Source organism: Coregonus clupeaformis, chromosome 17 (assembly GCF_020615455.1).
Source record: "Coregonus clupeaformis isolate EN_2021a chromosome 17, ASM2061545v1, whole genome shotgun sequence".
Taxonomy (NCBI): Eukaryota; Metazoa; Chordata; class Actinopteri; order Salmoniformes; family Salmonidae; genus Coregonus; species Coregonus clupeaformis.
The window spans coordinates 11,086,477-11,108,995 of record NC_059208.1 but is presented as its reverse complement, the minus strand read 5'-3'; the positions used below and the strand labels follow the sequence as shown (position 1 = coordinate 11,108,995).

The 22,519-nt window shown below is 42.7% G+C and overlaps 1 protein-coding gene across 3 annotated transcripts; it reads left to right on the top strand.

The window, feature by feature from the left end:
• Window positions 1–74: 74 nt before the first annotated feature.
• Window positions 75–20,854, top strand: LOC121586581 (ATP-binding cassette sub-family F member 1-like). 3 transcript variants are annotated; one of them, XM_041903383.2, is made up of 25 exons: window positions 75–321; window positions 1,134–1,180; window positions 1,294–1,371; window positions 1,553–1,582; window positions 6,812–6,935; window positions 7,055–7,086; window positions 7,219–7,308; window positions 11,910–11,966; window positions 12,275–12,367; window positions 12,547–12,612; window positions 14,384–14,461; window positions 14,583–14,678; window positions 14,790–14,912; window positions 16,410–16,596; window positions 16,823–16,962; window positions 17,202–17,350; window positions 17,838–17,921; window positions 18,074–18,198; window positions 18,358–18,470; window positions 18,627–18,801; window positions 18,883–18,957; window positions 19,070–19,140; window positions 19,265–19,466; window positions 19,564–19,701; window positions 19,930–20,854. In XM_041903383.2, exons 1-25 carry the CDS (start codon window positions 249–251, stop codon window positions 20,094–20,096), a joined length of 2,613 nt encoding a protein of 870 aa, XP_041759317.1. In that variant the 5' UTR covers window positions 75–248; the 3' UTR covers window positions 20,097–20,854. The 3 variants fall into 3 exon arrangements, with proteins under 3 accessions (XP_041759317.1, XP_041759319.1, XP_041759318.1); XM_041903385.2 differs by lacking the exon at window positions 11,910–11,966; XM_041903384.1 differs by lacking the exon at window positions 1,553–1,582 and having other exon boundaries at window positions 76–321.
• The last annotated feature ends 1,665 nt before the right edge of the window (window positions 20,855–22,519 follow it).

Genomic DNA, 22,519 nt, shown 5'->3' with positions numbered 1-22,519 from the left:
TGCAATTCTGTAACAGACCTACCGGTGGCGCTGTGAAATATTGCTTCACTCATTATTCACATGTCAACCGGCGACTGAAACTCAGTGGTGCTGTCGCTACATCATCGAGTGGAAAAATCTCAGGCCGCATGTGTGGTGATAAAATAAATAGTTGTTCTTCTCTGACAGCCACTCTTACCACCGGTTTAAGTTATTTTTTTAAGACAAAGTCGTTGGTATTCTGTTAATATCCGTAGAAATAGCCGAAAATGCCAAAGAAAGCGAAAGAAGACGCAGAATGGGAAGGAGAAGAGGGAGCAGCACCACCACCAGCGGCGGCAGGTAGCTAATTGCTGCTAGCAACTAAGCTAACGGTTACAGCTGAATCCTTTCCAGCCGTTGCAATAGACTGTTCGCTAAGATAAAAAAAAAGTTGTTAGCTAGCTAATGTGCCTCAGTGAGTGATCTTTGATAAACAAGTAACGGTCATGGCTGTCATACGATATGGTGTATTTTGACAGCATAGTGTGACATTAGTGATGGTTAACTAGCTGGCTGGAAGCTACGTTAGTTAGCTAACTAGCTTTCTATCAATGTTGTGAAAATGATGCAATGCCATATTAATGCCTTGGAATTGTGTCAGACAAATGATTCCTTGTTCTCTCTACTTGACAGTCAAGTAGAGACACCTCAACATTTAAAATAGTGAAAGGGGTCGTTTGTGGAAGAATAATCAACTCAGGGTCATAACTACATTTACATTTTAGTCATTTAGCAGACGCTCTTATCCAGAGCGACTTACAGTTAGTGAGTGCATACATTTTTCATACTGTCCCCCCGTGGGAAACGAACCCACAAGCAAGTGCCATGCTCTACCAACTGAGCTACAGGGGACCTAGTTATTAATTTCTCATTGAAGTCATGAAGGCTAGCTAGTTAGTTAGCTAGCTAGGTCATAGCTAGTATGCATTGTTAGAAGAACTGCTGTGTTGCCAAAAGTCATTCTGGAAATGCTCCACCCCTATGCTCCCCTTTTAACAGGCGTTGCCTCCCCTCTGGCTCATTTGGCCACTCTTTTTGTCACTCAGTGCATCCATATGTTGATGACCAACTTGCTCATCTTTATACCTACATTTTATCTCCCCTCTCTTCAGAAAAATCAGTAAAGAAAGGAAAGAAGGATAAGAAGGGGAAGAAGAGTGTGAGTAGTTATACCTCTTGTCGATATTTTGAGTTAATTGAATGTGGCGTGAAATAAAATGTAATCCTAAATGTGAACATTTAATAAAATGTGTCAACATTGCTCTCACACAGTTCTTTGATGAGCTGGCCACAGATAACAAAACTGAGAAGGAGGATGAACCAGTGCTGAAGGACACTCAAGGAAAGCAGGTAATTATATTCCTTAACTACTACAGAGATATTATATAGGCCATTTTCAGGTGGATTACTACTTTTTGCAATACTGTATCAATAACACAACGTCCTGTGATATATTGACATGAATAAATCCACCTATTCCATAATTATGACGTTTTTTTCCCCCTTCCCACCCAATTTGCTCTCTTGAAAGACAGCAGACGAGCTTGAAGAGGTTGGGGAGGTTGGTTATATGTAGCCACTACTAGCCAGAATGGTAGCTAGCTTGCAGTGTTGAATCTACAATACATAGATAACCATTATTTATATATATATATATATATATATATATATAAATACACAGTGCATTCAGAAAGTATTCAGACCCCTTGACTCTTTCCACATTTTCTTACGTTACAGCCTAATTCTAAAATTGATTAAATTGTTTTTTTCCCCCTCATCAAACTACACACAATATCCCATAATGACAAAGCAAAAACTGTTTTTTAGACATTTTTGCAAATAGATTAAAAATAAAAAACAGACATCTATTTACATAATTATTCAGACCCTTTACTCAGTACTTTGTTGAAGCACCTTTGGAAGGGATTACAGCCTTGCTTCTTCTTGGGTATGACACTACAAGCTTGGCACACCTGTATTTGGGGAGTTTTTCCCCATCCTGTCAAGCTCTGTCAGGTTGGATGGGGAGCATCGCTGCACAGCTATTTTCAGGTCTCTCCAGAGATGTTTGATCGGGTTCAAGTCTGGGCCACTCAAGGACATTCAGAGACTTGTCCTGAAGCCACTCCTGTGTTGTATTGGCTGTGTGCTTAGGGTCGTTGTCCTGTTGGAAGGTTAACCTTCGCCCTAGTCTGAGGTCCTGAGCGCTCCGGAGCAGGTTTTCATCAAGGATCTCTCTACTTTGCTCCGTTCATCTTTCCCTCGATGCTGGCTAGTCTCCCAGTCCCTGCCGCTGAATAACATCCCCACAGCATGATGCTGACACCACAATGCTTCACCGTAGGGATGGTGCCAGGTGTCCTCCAGACGTGATGCTTGGCATTCAGGCCAGAGTTCAATCTTGGTTTCATCTGAACAGAGAATCTTGTTTCTCATGGTCTGATAGTCCTTTAGGTGCCTTTTGGCAAACTCCAAGCGGGCTGTCGTGCCTTTTACTGAGTAGTGGCTTCCGTCTGGCCACTCTACCATAAAGGACTGATTAGTGGAGTGCTGCAGAGAGATGGTTGTCATTCTGGAAGGTTCTCCCATCTCCACAGAAGAACTCTGGAGCTCTGTCAGAGTGACCATCGGGTTCTTGGTCACCTCCCTGACCAAGGCCCTTCTCCCCCGATTGCTCAGTTTGGCCGGGTGGCCAGCTCTAGGAAGAGTCTTGGTGGTTCCAATCTTCTTCCATTTAAGAATGATGGAGGCCACTATGTTCTTGGGGACCTTCAATGCTGCAGAAATGTTTTGAAACCCTTCCCAAGATCTTTGCCTCGACACAATCCTGTCTCTGAGCTCTACGGACAATTCCTTCGACCTCATGGCTTGGTTTTTGCTCTGACATACACTGTCAACTGTGGGACCTTATATAGACAGGTGTGTGCCTTTCCAAATGATGTCCAATCAATTGAATTTACCACAAGTGGACTCCAATCAAGTTGTAGAAACATCTCAAGGAGGATCAATGGATACAGGATGCACCTGAGCTCAATTTCGAGTCTCATAGCAAAGGGTCTGAATACTTATGTAAATAAGGTATTTCAGTTTTTTATTCTAAACACCTGTTTTTGCTTTGTCATTATGGGGTATTGTGTGTAGATTGATGAGGGAAAACATTTATTTAATCAATTTTAGAATAAGGCTGTAAAGTAACAAATTGTGGAAAAAGTGAAGGGGTCTGAATACTTTCCGAATGCACTGTATATATGGCTCCCGAGTGGCGCAGCGGTCTAAGGCACTGCATCTCTGTGCTTCAGGCGTCACTACAGACCCCCTGGTTCGATTCTAGGCTGTATCACAACCGGCCGTGATTGGGAGTCCCATAGGGCGGTGCATTGGTCATTGTAAATAAGAATTTGTTCTTAACTGACTTGCCTAGTCAAATAAAGGTTAAATAAATAAATATGAAAAATATATACACTACCGTTCAAAAGTTTGGGGTCACTTAGAAATGTCCTTGTTTTCGAAAGAAAAGCTTCTTTTTTTTGTCCATTTAAAATAACATCGAATTGATCAGAAATACAGTGTAGACATTGTTAATGTTGTAAATGGCTATTGTAGCTGGAAACGGCTGATTTTTTTTGGGAATATCTACATAGGCGTACAGAGGCCCATTATCGGCAACCACCAGTCCTGTGTTCCAATGCCACATTGTGTTTACTAATCCAAGTTGATCATTTTAAAAGGCTAATTGATAATTAGAAAACCCTTTTGCAATTATGTTAGCACAGCTGAAAACTGTTTTGCTGATTAAAGAAGCATTAAAACTGGCCTTCTTGAGACTAGTTGAGTATCTGGAGCATCAGCAATTATGGGTTCGATTACAGGCTCAAAATGGCCAGAAACAAAGAACTTTCTTCTGAAACTCGTCAGTCTATTATTGTTCTGAGAAATTAAGACTATTCCATGCGAGAAATTGCCAAGAAACTGAAGATCTCGTACAACACTGTGTACTACTCCCTTCACAGAACAGCGCAAACTGGCTCTAACCAGAATAGAAAGGGGAGTGGGAGGCCCCGGTGCACAACTGAGCAAGAGGACAAATACATTAGTGTCTAGTTTGAGAAACAGACGCCTCACAGGTCCTCAACTGGCAGCTTCATTAAATAGTACCCGCAAAACACCAGTCTCAACGTCAACAGTGAAGAGGCGACTCTGGGATGCTGACCTTCTAGGTAGAGTTGCAAAGGAAAAGCCATATATCAGACTGGCCAATAAAAATAAAATATTAAAATGGGCAAAAGAACACAGACACTGGACAGAGGAAGATTGGAAAAGAGTGTTATGGACAGACAAATCGAAGTTTGAGGTGTTCGGATCACAAAGAAGAACATTTGTGAGACGCAGACCGAATGAAAAGATGCTGGAGGAGTGCTTGATGCCATCTGTCAAGCATGGTGGAGGCAATGTGATTGTCTGGGGGTGCTTTGGGGGTAGTAAAGTGGGAGATTTGTACAGGGTAAAAGGGATCTTGAAGAAGGAAGGCTATCACTCCATTTTGCAACGCCATGCCATACCCTGTGGACGGTGCTTGATTGGAGCCAATTTCCTCCTACAACAGGACAATGACCCAAAGCACAGCTCCAAACTATGCAATAACTATTTAGGGAAGAAGCAGTCAGCTGGTATTATGTCTATAATGGAGTGGCCAGCACAGTCACCAGATCTCAACCATATTGAGCTGTTGTGGGAGCAGCTTGATCGTATGGTACAGTGGGGAGAACAAGTATTTGATACACTGCAGATTTTGCAGGTTGTCCTACTTACAAAACATGTAGAGGTCTGTAATTTTTATCATAGGTACACTTCAACTGTGATAGACGGAATCTAAAACAAAAATCCAGAAAATCACATTGTATGAATTTTAAGTAATTAATTTGCATTTTATTGCATGACATAAGTATTTGATCACCTACCAACCAGTAAGAATTCCGGCTCTCACAGACCTGTTAATTTTTCTTTAAGAAGCCCTCCTGTTCTCCACTCAATACCTGTATTAACTGCACCTGTTTGAACTCGTTACCTGTATAAAAGACACCTGTCCACACACTCAATCAAACAGACTCCAACCTCTCCACAATGGCCAAGACCAGAGAGCTGTGTAAGGACATCAGGGATACAATTGTAGACCTACACAAGGCTGGGATGGGCTACAGGACAATAGGCAAGCAGCTTGGTAAGAAGGCAACAACTGTTGGCGCAATTATTAGAAAATGGAAGAAGTTCAAGATGACGGTGAATCACCCTTGGTCTGGGGCTCCATGCAAGATCTCACCTCGTGGGGCATCAATGATCATGAGGAAGGTGAGGGATCAGCCCAGAACTACACGGAAGGACCTGGTCAATAACCTGAAGAGAGCTGGGACCACAGTCTCAAAGAAAACCATTAGTAACACACTACGCCGTCATGGATTAAAATCCTGCAGCGCACGCAAGGTCCCCCTGCTCAAGCCAGTGCATGTCCAGGCCCGTCTGAAGTTTGCCAATGACCATCTGGATGATCCAGAGGAGGAATGGGAGAAGGTAATGTGGTCTGATGAGACAAAAATAGAGCTTTTTGGTCTAAACTCCACTCGCCGTGTTTGGAGGAAGAAGAAGGATGAGTACAACCCCAAGAACACCATCCCAACCGTGAAGCATGGAGGTGGAAACATCATTCTTTGGGGATGCTTTTCTGCAAAGGGGACAGGACGACTGCACTGTATTGAGGGGAGGATGGATGGGGCCATGTATCGCAGATCTTGGCCAACAACCTGCTTCCCTCAGTAAGAGCATTAAAGATGGGTCGTGGCTGGGTCTTCCAGCATGACAACGACCCGAAACACACAGCCAGGGCAACTAAGGAGTGGCTCCGTAAGAAGCATCTTAAGGTCCTGGAGTGGCCTAGCCAGTCTCCAGACCTGAACTCAATAGAAAATCATTGGAGGGAGCTGAAAGTCCGTATTGCCCAGCGACAGCCCCGAAACCTGAAGGATCTGGAGAAGGTCTGTATGGAGGAGTGGGCCAAAATCCCTGCTGCAGTGTGTGCAAACCTGGACCTACAGGAAACGTATGATCTCTGTAATTGCAAACAAAGGTTTCTGTACCAAATATTAAGTTCTGCTTTTCTGATGTATCAGATACTTATGTCATGCAATAAAATGCAAATTAATTACTTAAAAATCATACAATGTGATTTTCTGGGATTTTGTTTTAGATTCCGTCTCATAGTTGAAGTGTACCTATGATAGAAATTACAGACCTCTACATGCTATGTAAGTAGGAAAACCTGCAAAATCGGCAGTGTATCAAATACTTGTTCTCCCCACTGTACGTAAGAAGTTCCCATCAAGCCAATCCAACTTGTGGGAGGTGCTTCAGGAAGCATGGGGTGAAATCTCTTCAGATTACCTCAACAAATTGACAACTAGAATGCCAAAGGTCTGCAAGGCTGTAATTGCTGAAAATGGACGATTCTTTGACGAAAGCAAAGTTTGAAGGACGCAATTATTACTTCAATTAAAAATCATTATTTTTAACCTTGTCAATGACTACATTTCCTATGCATTTTGCTATATTTCCTATTCAAACTCATTTCATGTATGTTTTCATGGAAAACAAGGAAATTTCTAAGTGACCCCAAACTTTTGAACGGTAGTGTATATAGAATTGTGATATGTATCGTGATGTCCCTTCCTGCTAATACCTAGCCCTAGTATTTATCATGTAAACCGTAATGCCTGTCCAATATAATCTATTTTGCTCTCAGCCTCAGAAGAAAAAGAAAGACCGGCGGAAAGGTAGAGGTGGAGAGGGAGACGATGATGACGAGGATATGATGGAGAAACTGAAGAAGCTGTCAGTGCAAGCCAGCGAGGAAGAGGAAGAGGAGGGTAAGTTGACTGCTTAGTCTGTCAAACAAATGTCTACATTTCAAGCCGGAAATGTTCAGTGTTGATATCCTAGCTAGCCTTTCATCAACTTCGCTCGCTCTCTTTCTCTCTCATCCCAGTTGTGGCCTCCGGAAAAGGCAAGGGAAATAAGGTAAGCATGTTGTGCATGCAACAGTCTTGATCACTACATCGACAGTCTTAACAGTCTTGATCACTCTGTTCTATTACATTTTGGGGGTAGAATACGCTATAATCCACTTTTAAATTGTATTTGTTGTCTCAGGGTGGGAACATCTTTGCAGCTCTCAGTCAGGGAGACAGTGAGGAGGATGATGATGGTGATGATGATGATGATGAGAGACTGATGAAGAAGGTGCGTGGGGTCTGTTTCTTATGTTTGTGTCGTGTTCTTCTAAATCTGAATGTTGATTCTATTGATACTAACCTCATGTTTTAGAGGTCCAGGGAGCTTTTAGAATGTGTTTGTGTTGCTGTTTACTAATTCATCCACCCATTCCATCCCACCCTTCCTTGTACTGTTCCTTCCTGTTCCTTTTCTACTGTCTTCTCTTTTGGATTTCATCACACATTCACAATAATAGCTACACATGTTCACATCCATATTCTTAGTGATTCCTACATAGGGCTGTGGCGGTCATGACATTTTGTCAGCTGGTGATTGTCGTGCAAATAACTGCCGGTCTCATGACCATTAATTAACATAAACACGTTTAGCATCTCCTGGCTTCCACGCATAGCCTACAAGCCACTGATGAAAACCGTTGGAACATCTACATAAAAAAAAGTTTAATAAATCGATTTAATATAGCCCACACCATCACATTAATCCATTGTTTATTTTAGACAGGTCTAAAGAAACATAATATGAAGAAAATGTAGCCTATTTCAGAAGAACAGAATAGCATACCCTGAGTTGTCCTTATGGTAGGCCCTGATCTAGCCATGCCATATGGCTGTGGGCTACACCTAGTTCATTTAAACAAGATTTGCTTAGAATTCTATGGCATTATATTATAGTATGAAGAATACAATTGAACATAGTTTAAGAAAATAGAAAGGGAGTGCGCACATGCGACTATTCTGTGTTGAGCAGTTAACAAAGAAACAGATATTCTTAATTATTGTTATTATTCAACTTTAGTTCTGATACAAACGTTAGGCTATATGTCTTGATTTTTTTATACATTCTAAGGCTGCATGATGCGACTAATGATGATTTGAAAAAAGTTACATGAAAGGCATGAGCTCTGCTCTGTTTCTTGCACAGGCTGCACACACTTCATCAGTCTCTCATTCACAATTTGACAAGCACTTGATAATATGCCTACGGGTGGAATTATTTTTTATTTAGAATGCCCCACAAAGAAAACGATTACGTGCTGTTACGTTTTTAATATGCAAGCATAGGCAGCGCATCCATAAGGCTAGGGGAAGCTTTTCCTAAAGTAAATGTAATTAAATTGCCAAAATTATATAGCCTAATTAGCCTACTCCTGTTTCTACAGAAATATATAAAACGAATCAAAATAGGCTACTAAAGCATGATTTGGCCACAGAGGATCATTAGCTTCAAAAAAAAAAGTGGATTGTTTTAAATCGCATTGCCTACAGTCGGAAGGAAAGGCAGCGCATGCAATTGGGGCAGATTATTGTTGAGTTGCGACTGTCTGTGAAAAGTAGAGAGGCCAAGCCAGGCATATCGCAATATTTCAAAATACTATCGCAGGAAAACAGTTTGGGAAGCAAATTATTATTGCTGTAAAGAGAAGACAATGAAAATACTAATCTGTCTTTTAGTTATCAAAATTCTCAATTTAATTGAGCGAACAACAGTATAGCCTATCTTATTGGCACCAGCGGAGAGCATCGGCAATATCCCTGGTGATTGTGCACTGCGCATATTCACCATTTATCATTGTTGGGTTAGTGCTAATAATATTTGTTGATTTATTTTGACAATTTCCTTCTCCAGTTTAGATGGACGTCATATTCTATTTGTGTCTCCCCTTCTCATAGGCCTATTATATGGACGTTGTTTTTATTGATCTGTTTGTCAGTGTCAGCAGAGTAGGCTACCCTGTAATTTGTCGTATTAAAAAAGATGTTGCTAATATCTCCAGTCATATAAAGTGTAGTAGAATTGCATGAAATGTGTTTATAAAAGGCCACATGCAAAGAAATAATAACCGTATCTGATATAGCCTAGGCCTACTCTACGCACTCAGCCATGCATTGAACAGTCTTCTTTTGCGAACAGTGATTGAGTTACACTACCGTTTAAAAGTTTGGGGTCACTTAGAAATGTCCTTGTTTTCCATGAAAACATACATGAAATTAGTTTGAATAGGAAATATAGCAAAATGCATAGGAAATGTAGTCATTGACAAGGTTAGAAATAATGTTTTTTAATATAAATAATAATTGTGTCCTTCAAACTTTGAGACTGGTGTTTTGCGGGTACTATTTAATGAAGCTGCCAGTTGAGGACCTGTGAGGCGTCTGTTTCTCAAACTAGACACTCTAATGTATTTGTCCTCTTGGTCAGTTGTGCACCGGGGCCTCCCACTCCCCTTTCTATTCTGGTTAGAACCAGTTTGTGCTGTTCTGTGAAGGGAGGAGTACACAGCGTTGTACAAGATCTTCAGTTTCTTGGCAATTTCTCGCATGGAATAGCCTTCATTTCTCAGAACAAGAATAGACTGACGAGGATTTTCAGAAGAAAGTTATTTGTTTCTGGCCCTTTTGAGCCTGTAATCGAACCCACAATTGCTGATGCTCCAGATACTCAACTAGTCTCAAGAAGGCCAGTTTTATTGCTTCTTTAATCAGCACAACAGTTTTCAGCTGTGCTAACATAATTGCAAAAGGGTTTTCTAATGATCAATTACATTTTTACATTTTACATTTTTAGTCATTTAGCAGACGCTCTTATCCAGAGCGACTTAGTTAGTGAGTGCATACATTTTCATACTGGCCCCCCGTGGGAAACGAACCCACAACCCTGGCGTTGCAAGCTCCATGCTCTACCAACTGAGCTACAGGGGACTATAGCCTTTTAAAATGATAAACTTGGATTAGCAAACACAACGTGCCATTGAAACACAGGTCTGATGGTTGCTGATAATGGGCCTCTGTACGCCTATGTAGATTTTCCATAAAATATCAGCCGTTTCCAGCTACAATAGCCATTTACAACATTAACAATGTCTACACTGTATTTCTGATCAATTTTATGTTATTTTAATGGACTTTTTCCAAAAGAAGGACATTTCTATGTGACCCCAAACTTTTGAACGGTAGTATATATTATGACTATCCAATCTACTCATCACATTATGAATAGTACGCTATCTTACATAAGTTTGCAAATGCGATGATGCATGGAATGCTTTATTATAAAGGTGCATTTCTATGGTGGAAATGAGCTTCCCCAAACTTAACTCGCACGCCGCATACGTTTGCCAGGTTGTAAAACGGATTAATGTGCTTAATTCTAAGAATTGAGCAATAAATATAGGCGTACGAGAAAGCTGGGATCCTCTTTTAAATAGTGGCCAGTAAAAACTCTGTTTTCACATGCGATTGCGCAATGGCAGGGCTTATAAAAGCACATGTTTCACTAGGCTCTGTAGGCTATGTGCTCTCTAACCATGTTCCAGGTGTCCTAGGCCTATAGGCTACGTTTGGAGTTATTTGGCCACTTTAGTCGTGATACAAACTTTATCAAAACAGATAGGCCTATGGGCTAGGCTACATGATGTGTGTGACTATTATTTGAAAGTCACAAAAAAAAGGCGTGCTGTTTCTTGCCTTACTGCACATGCTGGGCATCATTTACAAGTGATAATGTCACCCATCAGACTATTTTTAGTTTAATCTTGTCTTCATATATACTAAATAATGTGTGAAATTAGTTTTGATATAGAATGGACCATTATCATGCACCTGTCAGAACAGGGGCTGGGCAAAAATAAATAAATAGAGAAATAAATATAGTAGGGCTAGCCTATAGGAAGCTGATGGGATCCTCTTTTTAATAGAGGCCATCAAAACTCTGTTTGCTCACGCAATTGCATAGCCTATAGCCTATAGAAATGTTGCGCAACATGAGCTCATGGGCCATCATGAAGTGTTTGATTTGATTTTCGATTTGATTTGCATTGATGTCGGCGTGATTAGAGGGACAATAGATCGCTCAGTGCCAGGCCATTAGCGACTGGCAGTTAGCAAGTTTAGTAGGCTACTAATGACATTTGCAGTATCTCCTGAGTGGCGCAGTGGTCTAAGGCACTGCATCGCAGTGCAAACTGTGCCACTAGAGATCCTGGTTCGAATCCAGGCTCTGTCGCAGCCGGCCGCGACCGGGAGACTCATGGGCGGCGCACAATTGGCCCAGCGTCGTCCAGGGTAGGGGAGGGAATGGCCGGCAGGGATGTAGCTCAGTTGATAGAGCATGGCGTTTGCAACGCCAGGGTTGTGGGTTCGATTCCCACGGGGGGCCAGTATAAAAAAATAAAAAATAAAAGTGTATTCACTAACTGTAAGTCGCTCTGGATAAGAGCGTCTGCTAAATGACTAAAATGTAAATGTAAAATGTAATGTAATGCAGCATCAGAGCGCAGTTTTTGGAGAAACCTAGTTACGGTGACTAAATGGTCACATGGAATTTGACTGCGGTCATGACTCGTGACCGCCGGTGTGATGGTAATACGGTCACCGTAACAGCCCTATTCCTACATAATTTCCTTTCATTGCATTTCATCTACATGTGTCGGACAAATTAGCATTGGCCAGAAGTGTTGGGGCTTGCAAGGCACTTAGAATCTAATGATTTGAATCAAGCATGTTCTTTTTCTTCATAATGACGTTGTGCTCTGGTGTAAGGACATCTCTAATATTAAGGAACTGGTGTATCTGTGTGTTTGTCCGTGCGTCTTTAATACTTTAATACAGGAGGTTGAGAAGGTGTATAAGGGCAAGAAAAAAGATAAGCCAAAACCGAAAGCCAAGGTGGGTGATGGAATGTATTTCTTCTCCGACTATACACTATTTTCTTTACCCCCTCCCCCCCTTACCCCCCATCAAACAGGGTTGATACCGGAAAGCAGCACATTTTTTAATTGTTCACTAACACATTCCCATCTCAATCTATTCCCTTTTTATTTCACTCTACACTTTATTTCACTACTTTTCTCTTTCTCATACACCTCATATCTGCAGATCTAACCCACTGAAATACTCAACACAATACAACTGTGTGTCTGATCTCACTTGTTCCCAGACGTGGATCCTCACTCTCCTTTTTCCTACATATCCAGGCTCCCTCCGATGATGAGGAAGAGAAGAAAGACGAGGATGAGAAGAAAGCTGTGAAAAAGAACAAGAAACCAGAGGCTAAACCAGCACCCAAGGTCAGGCTTTTGATAGGCTTGGTGAAATTTTCACAATATTGCTTATGCCGATCCAATAATTTCAGATCTACTGGAGTATCTAGGGAGTAGAGAGTAGAGCCTAGGGGTTGCTTGATTTGGGATTCAGCATTATGTTGAGAACTAAATGAGAAAAACTCACTTTTACTCTTCCTTTGTAGGCAACTGAGGATGAAGCAGAGGACGAGAAGCCTCAGCCGAAGAAAGGCAAGAAGGAACAGCCCAAGGTGAGTGAAGAGCTCTGGCGGTAACGACACAAACTTTGTATAAAACAGTTTTCCTTCTGGAATGTAGGGATGGCATTCTATAGGAAATATCATGGGTTAGCGACATACAGTGCCTTCAGAAAGTATTCATACCCCTTGACTTATTCCATATTTTGTTGTTTTACAGCGTAAATTCAAAATGGATTACATTTTACTTTTAAATCTCACCCATCTATACACACTACCCCATAATGACAAAGTGAGAACATGTTTTTAGACATTTTTGCTAATTTATTGAAAATGAAATACAGATTTTACATAAGTATTCACACCCCTGAGTCAATACTTTGTAGAAGCACCTTTGGCAGCGATTACAGCTGTGAGTCTTTCTGGGTAAGTCTCTAAGAGCTTTCCACACCTGGATTTTGCAACATTTGCCCATTATTCTTCTGAAAATTCTTCAAGCTCTGTCAAATTGGTTCTTGATCATTGCTAGACAACCATTTTCAGGTTTGCCATAGGTTTTTAAGTAGATTTAAGTCAAAACTGTAACTTGGCCACTCAGGAACATTCATTGTCTTATTGGTAAGCAATTCCAGTGTGGATTTGGCCTTGTGTTTCAGGTTATTGTCCTGCCGAAAGGTGAATTTGTCTCCCAGTGTCTGGTGGAAAGCAGACTGAACCAGATTTTCCTCTAGGATTTTGCCTGTACCTTAGCTCCATTCCCTTTCTTTTTTATCCTGAAAAACTCCCCAGTCCTTGCCGATGACAAGCATACCCATAACATGATGCAGCCACCAGTATGCTTGAAAATATGGAGAGTGGTACTCAGTAATGTGTTGTATTGGATTTGCCCCAAACATAACACTTTGTGTTCAGGACAAAAAGTGAATTGCTTTGCCACATTTTTTGCTGTATTACTTTAGTGCCTTGTTGCAAACAGGATGCATGTTTTGGAATATTTCTATTCTGTACAGGCTTCCTTCTTTTCACTCTGTCAATTAGGTTAGTATTGTGGAATAGCTACGATGTTGTTGATCCATCCTCAGTTTTCTCCTGTCACAGCCATTAAACTCTAACTTTTTTAGAGTCACCATTGGCCTCATGGTGAAATCCCTGAGCGGTTTCCTTCCTCTCCGGCAACTTAGTTAGGAAGGACGCCTGTATCTTTGTAGTGACTGGGTGTATTGATACATCATCCAAAGTGTAATAAATAACTTCACCATGTTCAAAGGGATATTCAATGTCTGTTTTGTTTTTTACCCATCTACCAATAGGTGCCCTTCTTTGTGAGGCATTGGAAAACCTCCCTGGTCTTTGTGGTTGAATCTGTGTTTGAAATTCACTGCTCGACTGAGGGACCTTACAGATAATTGTATGTGTGGGTTACAAAGATGGGGTAGTCATTCAGAAATCATATTAAACACTATTATTGCACACAGTGAGTCAATGCAACTTATTATATGACTTGTTAAGCAAACTTTTACTCCTGAACTTATTTAGGCTTTCCATAAAAAAAGGGGTTGAATACTTATTGACTCATGACATTTCAGCTTTTAATTTTTTATAAATTTGACATTGTGGTATTGTGTGTAAGCCAGTGACCCAAAATCTCAATTTAATTCATTTTAAATTCAGGCTACTTTCTGAAGGCACTAGAAGTGTGACTAAGTCTCAATATCCACACCTGTAAACTATCTAGGCCAATATAATGCATGGCCACAGTAACACTTGATCTCTTGTTAGGGTAGTTTCTGTAAAACCATAATGTTGTGTTACTTGTCCCATTCAGAGGATGAACAAACCTGCTCGCCCCCCGCGCAGCGAAGATGAGGAAGAGGGTGAAGACGACGAAGATGACACAATGAAGGTGTGTGTTTATTGTCTAAACTGAGTCTGCTGTATGGAAGGGTCATACATAGCATGTAGAGCCACCATAGAACGCCTAACTCACTGTCTCTCCCTCTGTCTGCCTCCCTCTCTACTGTCAGTGTGCTGAAGACGTGATAGCAGAGCAGGAGCAGGAGAAAGGTGACGACCCCTTTGCAAACATGAGCAAGAAGGAGAAGAAGAAGAAAAAGAAAATGGTAACCAGTCCATATATATATATACAAATATTGACCTTTTGAGAGCCTTTGGGCCAAACCAGACACAGAAGAAGCTTTTCATTCATTGGAAGTGTGTGTCTGTGTTTCTAGATTGAGTATGAAAAGCAGGTGGCCAGTGTGCGTGCTGCCAACGCCATCGAGGGAGACTTCTCCGTGTCCCAGGCTGAGTTGTCTTCCAGACAGGCCATGCTGGAGAACGCATCAGATATCAAGGTGACCTGACCATCTCGACTCTTCTAGTGTTTCTTTATTCTGAAGAATGTAGTGAAAACTTCATAGAACATAGTTATTTTACTGAAGGAAAACCTGATAGCACAAAAAAAAACATTTACACATACCTGAAGTACACTATATATACAAAAGTATGTGGACACCCCTTCAAATTAGTGGATTTGGCTATTTCAACCACACGTGTGCAGACAGGTGTATAAAATCGAGCACACCGCCATGCAATCTCCACAGACAAACATTGGCAGTAGAATGGCCTTACTGAAGAGTTCAGTGAATTTCAATGTGGCACCGTCATAGGATGCCACCTTTCCAAGAAGTCAGTTCGTCAAATTTCAGCCCTGCTAGAGCTGCCCCAGTCAACTGTAAGTGCTGTTAATGTGAAGTGGAAACGTTTAGGCGCAAAAACAACGGCTCAGCCGCGAAGTGGTAGGCCTCACAAGCTCACAGAACGGGACCTCCGAATGCTGAAGCACGTAGCGCGTAAAAATCATCTGTCCTCAGTTGCAACACTCACTACCGAGTTCCAAACTGCCTGTGGAAGCAGAGTCTGCACAATAACTGTTTGTCGGGAGCTTCATGAAATGGATTTCCATGGCCAAGCAGCCGCACACAAGCCTAAGATCACCGTGCGCAATGACAAGTGTCGGCTGGAGTGGTGTAAAGCCCGCCGCCATTGGACTCTGGAGCAGTGGAAACGCGTTCTCTGGAGGGATGAATCGCGCTTCACCATCTGGCAGTCCGAAGGAGTAATCTGGGTTTGGCGGATGCCAGGAGAAAGCTACCTGCCCCAATGCATAGTGCCAAATGTAAAGTTTGGTGGAGGAGGAATAATGGTCTGGGGCTGCCTTTCATGGTTTGAGCTAGGCCCCTTAGTTCCAGTGAAGGGAAATCTTAATGCTACAGCATACAATGACATTCTAGACGATTCTGTGCTTCCAACTTTGTGGCAACAGTTTGGGGAAGTTCTTGTTTCAGCATGACAATGCCCCCGTGCACAAAGTGAGGTCCATACAGAAATAGTTTGTCGAGCCCTGACCTCAACCCCATCGAACACCTTTGGGATGAATTTGAATGCCGACTGCGAGCCAGGCCTAATCACCCAACATCAGTGCCCAACCTCACTAATGCTCTTGTGGCTGAATGGAAGCAAGTCCCCGCAGCAATGTTCCAACATCTAGCGGAATGCCCATGGTTTTGGAATGAGATGTTTGACAAGCAGGTGTCCACATACTTTTGGTCATGTAGAGTAACATCTTATCTCACATAAGAAGAATGGTTGTTGGGATTCATCAAATGGCTGATGAATGTCTATGTAACTGAAACATTCCATTTTATTTATTAAATGTTTCTTTGTAAGCACACTGTGAGTATGAGGAGGTAGTCCCTTCAACCATTCCTTACTGCATGTCAAGTTGGAAGCCCTAAAGTTCTATCAGAGTTCACCTGTAGTGGTTTTAATGTGCTGCTCTTTGTCTCCAGCTGGAGAGGTTCAGTATATCAGCTCACGGGAAGGAGCTGTTTGTCAATGCAGACCTCCTGGTGGTGGCAGGAAGACGCTACGGTCTGGTTGGACCTAATGGGAAAGGGAAGACCACTCTCCTGAAACATATCGCCAACAGAGCTCTCAGTATCCCTCCTAACATTGACGTGCTGCTCTGTGAGCAAGGTATGTCACCTGTCCTCTGAAGAACCCCCCGCCCCATCATAACCTTCTCTCTCTGTCTCCCTCCCTTATCCTCTATCTATTTGTATTTATCTCCACCCCCTGTCTCTCTCTCCTTCTCCTCTCTCCCTCTACTCTCCTCTCTCTCTCTACCCCTCTTCTCCCTTCACTTCACCCCGACCCTCTTTCCCCCCTCTAACACCCTGTTGCGCGCTCCATCTCTCCATAGAGGTAATGGCGGATGACACCCCAGCGGTCCAGGCTGTGTTGAAGGCAGACACCAGGCGTCTGAAGCTCCTAGAGGAGGAGAGACAACTCCAGGCTCTGCTGGAGAAAGGAGAAGACAGCGTGGCTGAGAGACTGGACAAGGTATGGGGAAGCATCATAATTCAACCCTAATACACTCTTAGATCTGCCAGGCGAAATATCCACTTTCTAATTGCTATGATAATCTATTGAACACAGGGCTGGGGTCAAGTTTTCATTCAGACTGTGGTAACTGGAAAAAGAGTGTCATGGTCTCTTAAGCTGCATTCAGATAGAAATGTCATATCTGTCAATAGACTAAACCACTGCATGTGTACATATTGTGTGTCTGTCTCAACCAGGTCTACGAGGAGTTGAGGATCATCGGGGCAGCAGCAGCGGAGGCTAAAGCCCGTCGTATCCTGGCTGGTCTCTCCTTCACCCCAGAGATGCAGAACAGAGCTACCAAGAAGTTCTCTGGAGGCTGGAGGATGAGAGTCTCACTAGCCAGGTAATACCGTTTTTCTCTGAATTCCAGGGACAGGTGTAGGATCTTAATTTGATCACACTCTTGTTGCTGAGAATTTTCCTGCACTGCAGGAAATGCAGATGAGTTTCGTGATTTAAATAAATTAACTGAAAATCCACACTAACACAGTTATATTAACAGTATTGCACTTTTCATGTAACCTACTTTTGGCCAGCTAATAACCTAACCACCGATCAAGCAACCTTATGGACTTAACGTTCAATTCCTGTTGCTGCATAATAAGATCCTATATCTGTAGACCCCCTAGCCTTGCCTAGGCAATTCTATAGATCTGAAAGGATTTGATTTTAGCAATATGGCAATTGCTTCAATTGTTTGTTTTTTAGCTACTTCTGCAGGTCAAGTTTTTTTTTTTTTTACAAAGTCACTTTTACAGAGAATAAAAATGAACGAAAGTAAAACGTCGATAAAGACAGTGAAAATGAATTCAAAGCTTCTCTCCTACCAGAGCTCTGTTCATGGAGCCCACCCTGCTGATGCTGGATGAGCCCACCAACCATCTTGACCTCAATGCGGTCATCTGGCTCAACAAGTAAGGGCATACCACACCCAGCCTTTTACTTAAATATAATTTAATTCACAGGGCCACACAACACGCAGCTGCTTACTCAATGGGTCTCCTTTCTGCCCTGGATCTGTGAATGATACCACTGCAATGGCTAATATGTTAATCTCTCCTCCTAGCTACCTTCAGGGCTGGAAGAAGACTCTCCTCATCGTGTCTCACGACCAGAGTTTCCTGGACGATGTGTGTACTGACATCGTTCACCTGGACAACCAGAAACTTTACTACTACAGAGGGAACTACCGTGAGTTTATTAGCAATGGACATTCTTTCTCCTACCCCACAAACTCCAACACATGTATAGTTCTATACACATTTACATTTAGCAGGAGCTCTTATCCAGAGCCACTTGCAGTTAGATCCATGTTCTATAGATTGAAGTTTCTCTCTCTCCGTTTCGCAGTGACGTTTAAGAAGATGTACGTTCAGAAGCAGAAGGAGCTCCAGAAACAGTACGACAAACAGGAGAAGAAGCTCAAAGATCTCAAGGCTGGAGGGAGGTCCACCAAACAGGCTGTGAGTACAGTACAGTTACATGGTTCTACCTGGATCTGTCTGTCGCTCTCTCTCTGTACTTCTCCCATCATCCACTGTTTTCTGTCTGTCTCTCTCTCTCTCTCTCTCTCTCCCTCCTTCTATCATCCACTGTTTTCTGTCTCTCTCTCTCTCTAGGAGAAGCAGACTAAGGAGGCCCTGACCAGGAAGCAAGCGAAGGGAAAGAAGAAGGGAGGAGTGGAGGAGGAGAGTCAGGAAGCAACAGAGCTGCTCAAACGACCCAAAGAGTACACTGTCAAATTCACCTTCCCCAACCCCCCTTCTCTCTCTCCTCCCATCCTCGGACTGCACAGTGAGTTTTCCCTCTCTTTTCCTCTTCCTCTTTCACTTTTTGTATATCCCTGTTTAACCCTCTGCTCTCTGTATGTCTCAGGTGTGGACTTTGCCTTTGAGGGACACAAACCCCTCTTCAAGAACGTGGACTTTGGTATTGACATGGAGACTAGAAGTAAGTAGAAATGATTTCTGTTTGCAAACCTGGGACATGTTCATTTGGTACAGTTGGACTTTCTGGTCATTAGCCTCCATACTATACCAAACAGCTCTTTTTCCTTGTTCAGTTTGTATAGTTGGACCCAATGGAGTCGGGAAGAGTACCCTACTACTACTTCTCACGGGCAGGTTGAATCCAGTAAGCTTCCCTTCAAACAAAAACAACACAAATATTATCTATATATACAAATGCAAATACAACACCTGTTTCTGCACTGATGGGTGTAACTGTGTCAAACTAAATGTGTTGATTTGCCTTTCAGACCAAGGGGGAGATGAGAAAGAACCATCGGCTGAAGGTGGGCTTCTTCAACCAGCAGTATGCTGACCAGCTGAACATGGAGGAGGCAGCTACAGAGTACCTCCAGAGGAACTTCAACCTGCCCTACCAGGACAGCAGGAAGTGTCTGGGCCGCTTCGGACTGGAGAGCCACGCACACACCATTCAGATCTCCAAGCTATCAGGTTAGGATTAGAAACATGCGCGCACACACATACGCCATCATCCAGTGTGTGTCAATCTGTTCTTCTAAATGTCTTCTCCCTGTTCCTCTCCATCCAGGTGGTCAGAAAGCCCGAGTGGTGTTCGCTGAGCTGGCCTGTCGGCAACCTGACGTTCTCATCCTGGATGAGCCTACTAACAACCTGGACATTGAGTCGATCGACGCTTTATCAGAAGCTATCAATGAGTACAAAGGAGGTATGTACACAGTATAAGAGGCTGTTCGATGTTGAGTGTTTCTTTTGTTAAAATGTAGGATCAGAAAGTAGCCTCAGAAATTGGTGTAGTGATGGCATAAATAAAATGGCAGTCAACAAACAATTTGCATGCTGCTGAAAGTGCCCTTTGGTAGACTCTTCTGACATCAGTGTTTCTCATATATTATGGTAATGTAATATGCACTTTCCTGCTGTTGTCCCTTCATAGCGGTGATCATTGTGAGCCACGATGCCCGGCTGATCACTGAGACAGCCTGTCAGCTGTGGGTGGTGGAGGACCGGTCTGTCAACCAGATAGACGGAGACTTTGAGGACTACAAACGGGAGGTCCTGGAATCATTGGGGGAGACCCTGGTCCACAAGGTCAAGGAGTGACCTACCTACCTACAGCAGAACCAGGGCTGTGTCTCTATTGGCATTCTATAACCTAATATAGTGCATTACTTTTGACCAGAGCACTATGGACCCTGGTCCAATGTACTGCACTATGTAGGGAATAGGTTGCCATTTATAACAGACCCCAGGAGGAAATAGAAATGTGATGCAATATAACCCACCGCTGAAGCTGGCTATGTCATCAGCTCAGTGCTGGGGTGCATCTCCATAGTCTAAAGTGGCTTCCTTTCCTCGATCATTCTGAACTTATTTGAAAACTCAGGATAGGTGAAAGCAACATCATGGCTGAAGTCTGTCTCCCAAATCAGTTTGATTGAAGAAAGGAGGCGTGGAGAGGAAGCCATGTTAGACTATTCAGACATACCCCTGGTGTACTGCAGTATCTTCTCGGCCTATGAGATGCATACATTTTCAGAACTACAAATCGCCCCCTTGTACCCTCTATACACACCCCTGTAGATCTGAAAATATAGGATCCAGGAGCGTCTTGGGCGTAGGGGTAAGGGGGCGATTTGGAATTCAGAATTTGACTGGACAAGTGGGCATGTCTCACCCATGTAACATGGGGCGATGGGACATAAAGAGCAATATGCTGAAGTATTTATACTCCAGAGAGGAAATGGCTATACATTACCACTGGCTCCATACATGTATAAACCGAGCGCTTAACTGGGAATAAACATGTTGATACCTATATGATGAAGTATTTACTACAGATAAAAAAGCAATGAAATAAATGGATCTTACTTTTTTATTTTATTTACAACTTGCTCTTTAAATACAAAACCATGGATGTACCAGTCAAAAGTTTGGACACACCCACTCATTCAAGGGTTTCTTTATTTTTACTATTTTCTACATTGTAGAATAATAGTGAAGACATCAAAACTATGAAATAACACATTACATTTACATTTTACATTTGAGTCATTTAGCAGACGCCCTTATCCAGAGCGACTTACAGTTGGTGAATACTTTTATTTTTATTTTTATACTGGCCCCCCGTGGGAATCGAACCCACAACCCTGGCGTTGCAAACGCCATGCTCTATCAACTGAGCTACATCCCTGCCGGCCATTCCCTCCCCTACCCTGGACGACGCTGGGCCAATTGTGCGCCGCCCATGAGTCTCCCGGTCGCGGCCGGCTGCGACAGAGCCTGGATTCGAACCAGGATCTCTAGTGGCACAGTTAGCACTGCGAAGCAGTGCCTTAGACCACTGCGCCACTCAGGAGACACATGGAATTATGTAGTAACCAAAAAAGTATTAAACAAATCAGAATATATTTATATTTGAGATTCTTCAAATAGCCACCCTTTGCACACTCTTGGCATTTTCTCAACCAGCTTCACCTGGAATGCTTTTCCAACAGTCTTGAAGGAGTTCCCACATATGCTGAGCACTTGTTGGCTGCTTTTCCTTCACTCTGCGGTCCGACTCATCCCAAACCATCTCAATTGGGTTGAGGTCGGGGGATTGTGGAGGCCAGGTCATCTGATGCAGCACTCCATCACTCTCCTTCTTGGTAAAATAGCCCTTACACAGCCTGGGGGTGTGTTGGGTCATTGTCCTGTTGAAAAACAAATGATAGTCCCACTAAGCCCAAACCAGATTGGATGGCGTATCGCTGCAGAATGTTGTGGTAGCCATGCTGGTTAAGTGTGCCTTGAATTCTAAATAAATCAGTGTCACCAGCAAAGCACCATAACACCACCACCTCCATGCTTTACGGTGGGAAATACACAGACGTTGATCATCCGTTCACCCACACCGCGTCTCACAAAGACACAGCGGTTGGAACCAAAAATCTCCAATTTGGACTCCAGACCAAAGGACAAATTTCCACCAGTCTTTTATTTTTTTTACATTTTAGTCATTTAGCAGACGCTCTTATCCAGAGCAACTTACAGTTAGTGGATGCATACATGTATGTATATATATATTTTTTTTTCATACTGGCCCCCCGTGGGAAACGAACCCACATCCCTGCCGGCCAAACCCTATTTTTTTATTTGCTTGTGTTTCTTGGCCCAAGCAAGTCTCTTCTTATTGGTGTCCTTCAGTAGTGGTTTCTTTGCAGCAATTTGGCCATGAAGGCCTGATTCACAGTCTCCTCTGAACAGTTGATATTGAGATGTGTCTGTTACTTGAACTCTGTGAAGCATTTATTTGGGCTGCAATTTCTGAGGCTGGTAACTCTAATAAACTTATCCTCTGCAGCAGAGGTAACTCTGGGTCTTCCATTCCTGTGGCGGTCCTCATGACAGCCAGTTCATCATAGCGCTTGATTGTTTTTTTGCGACTGCACTTTAAAGAAACTTTCAAAGTTCTTGACATTTTCCGGATTGACTGACCTTCATGCCTTAAAGTAATGATGGACTGTTGTTTCTCTTTGCTTATT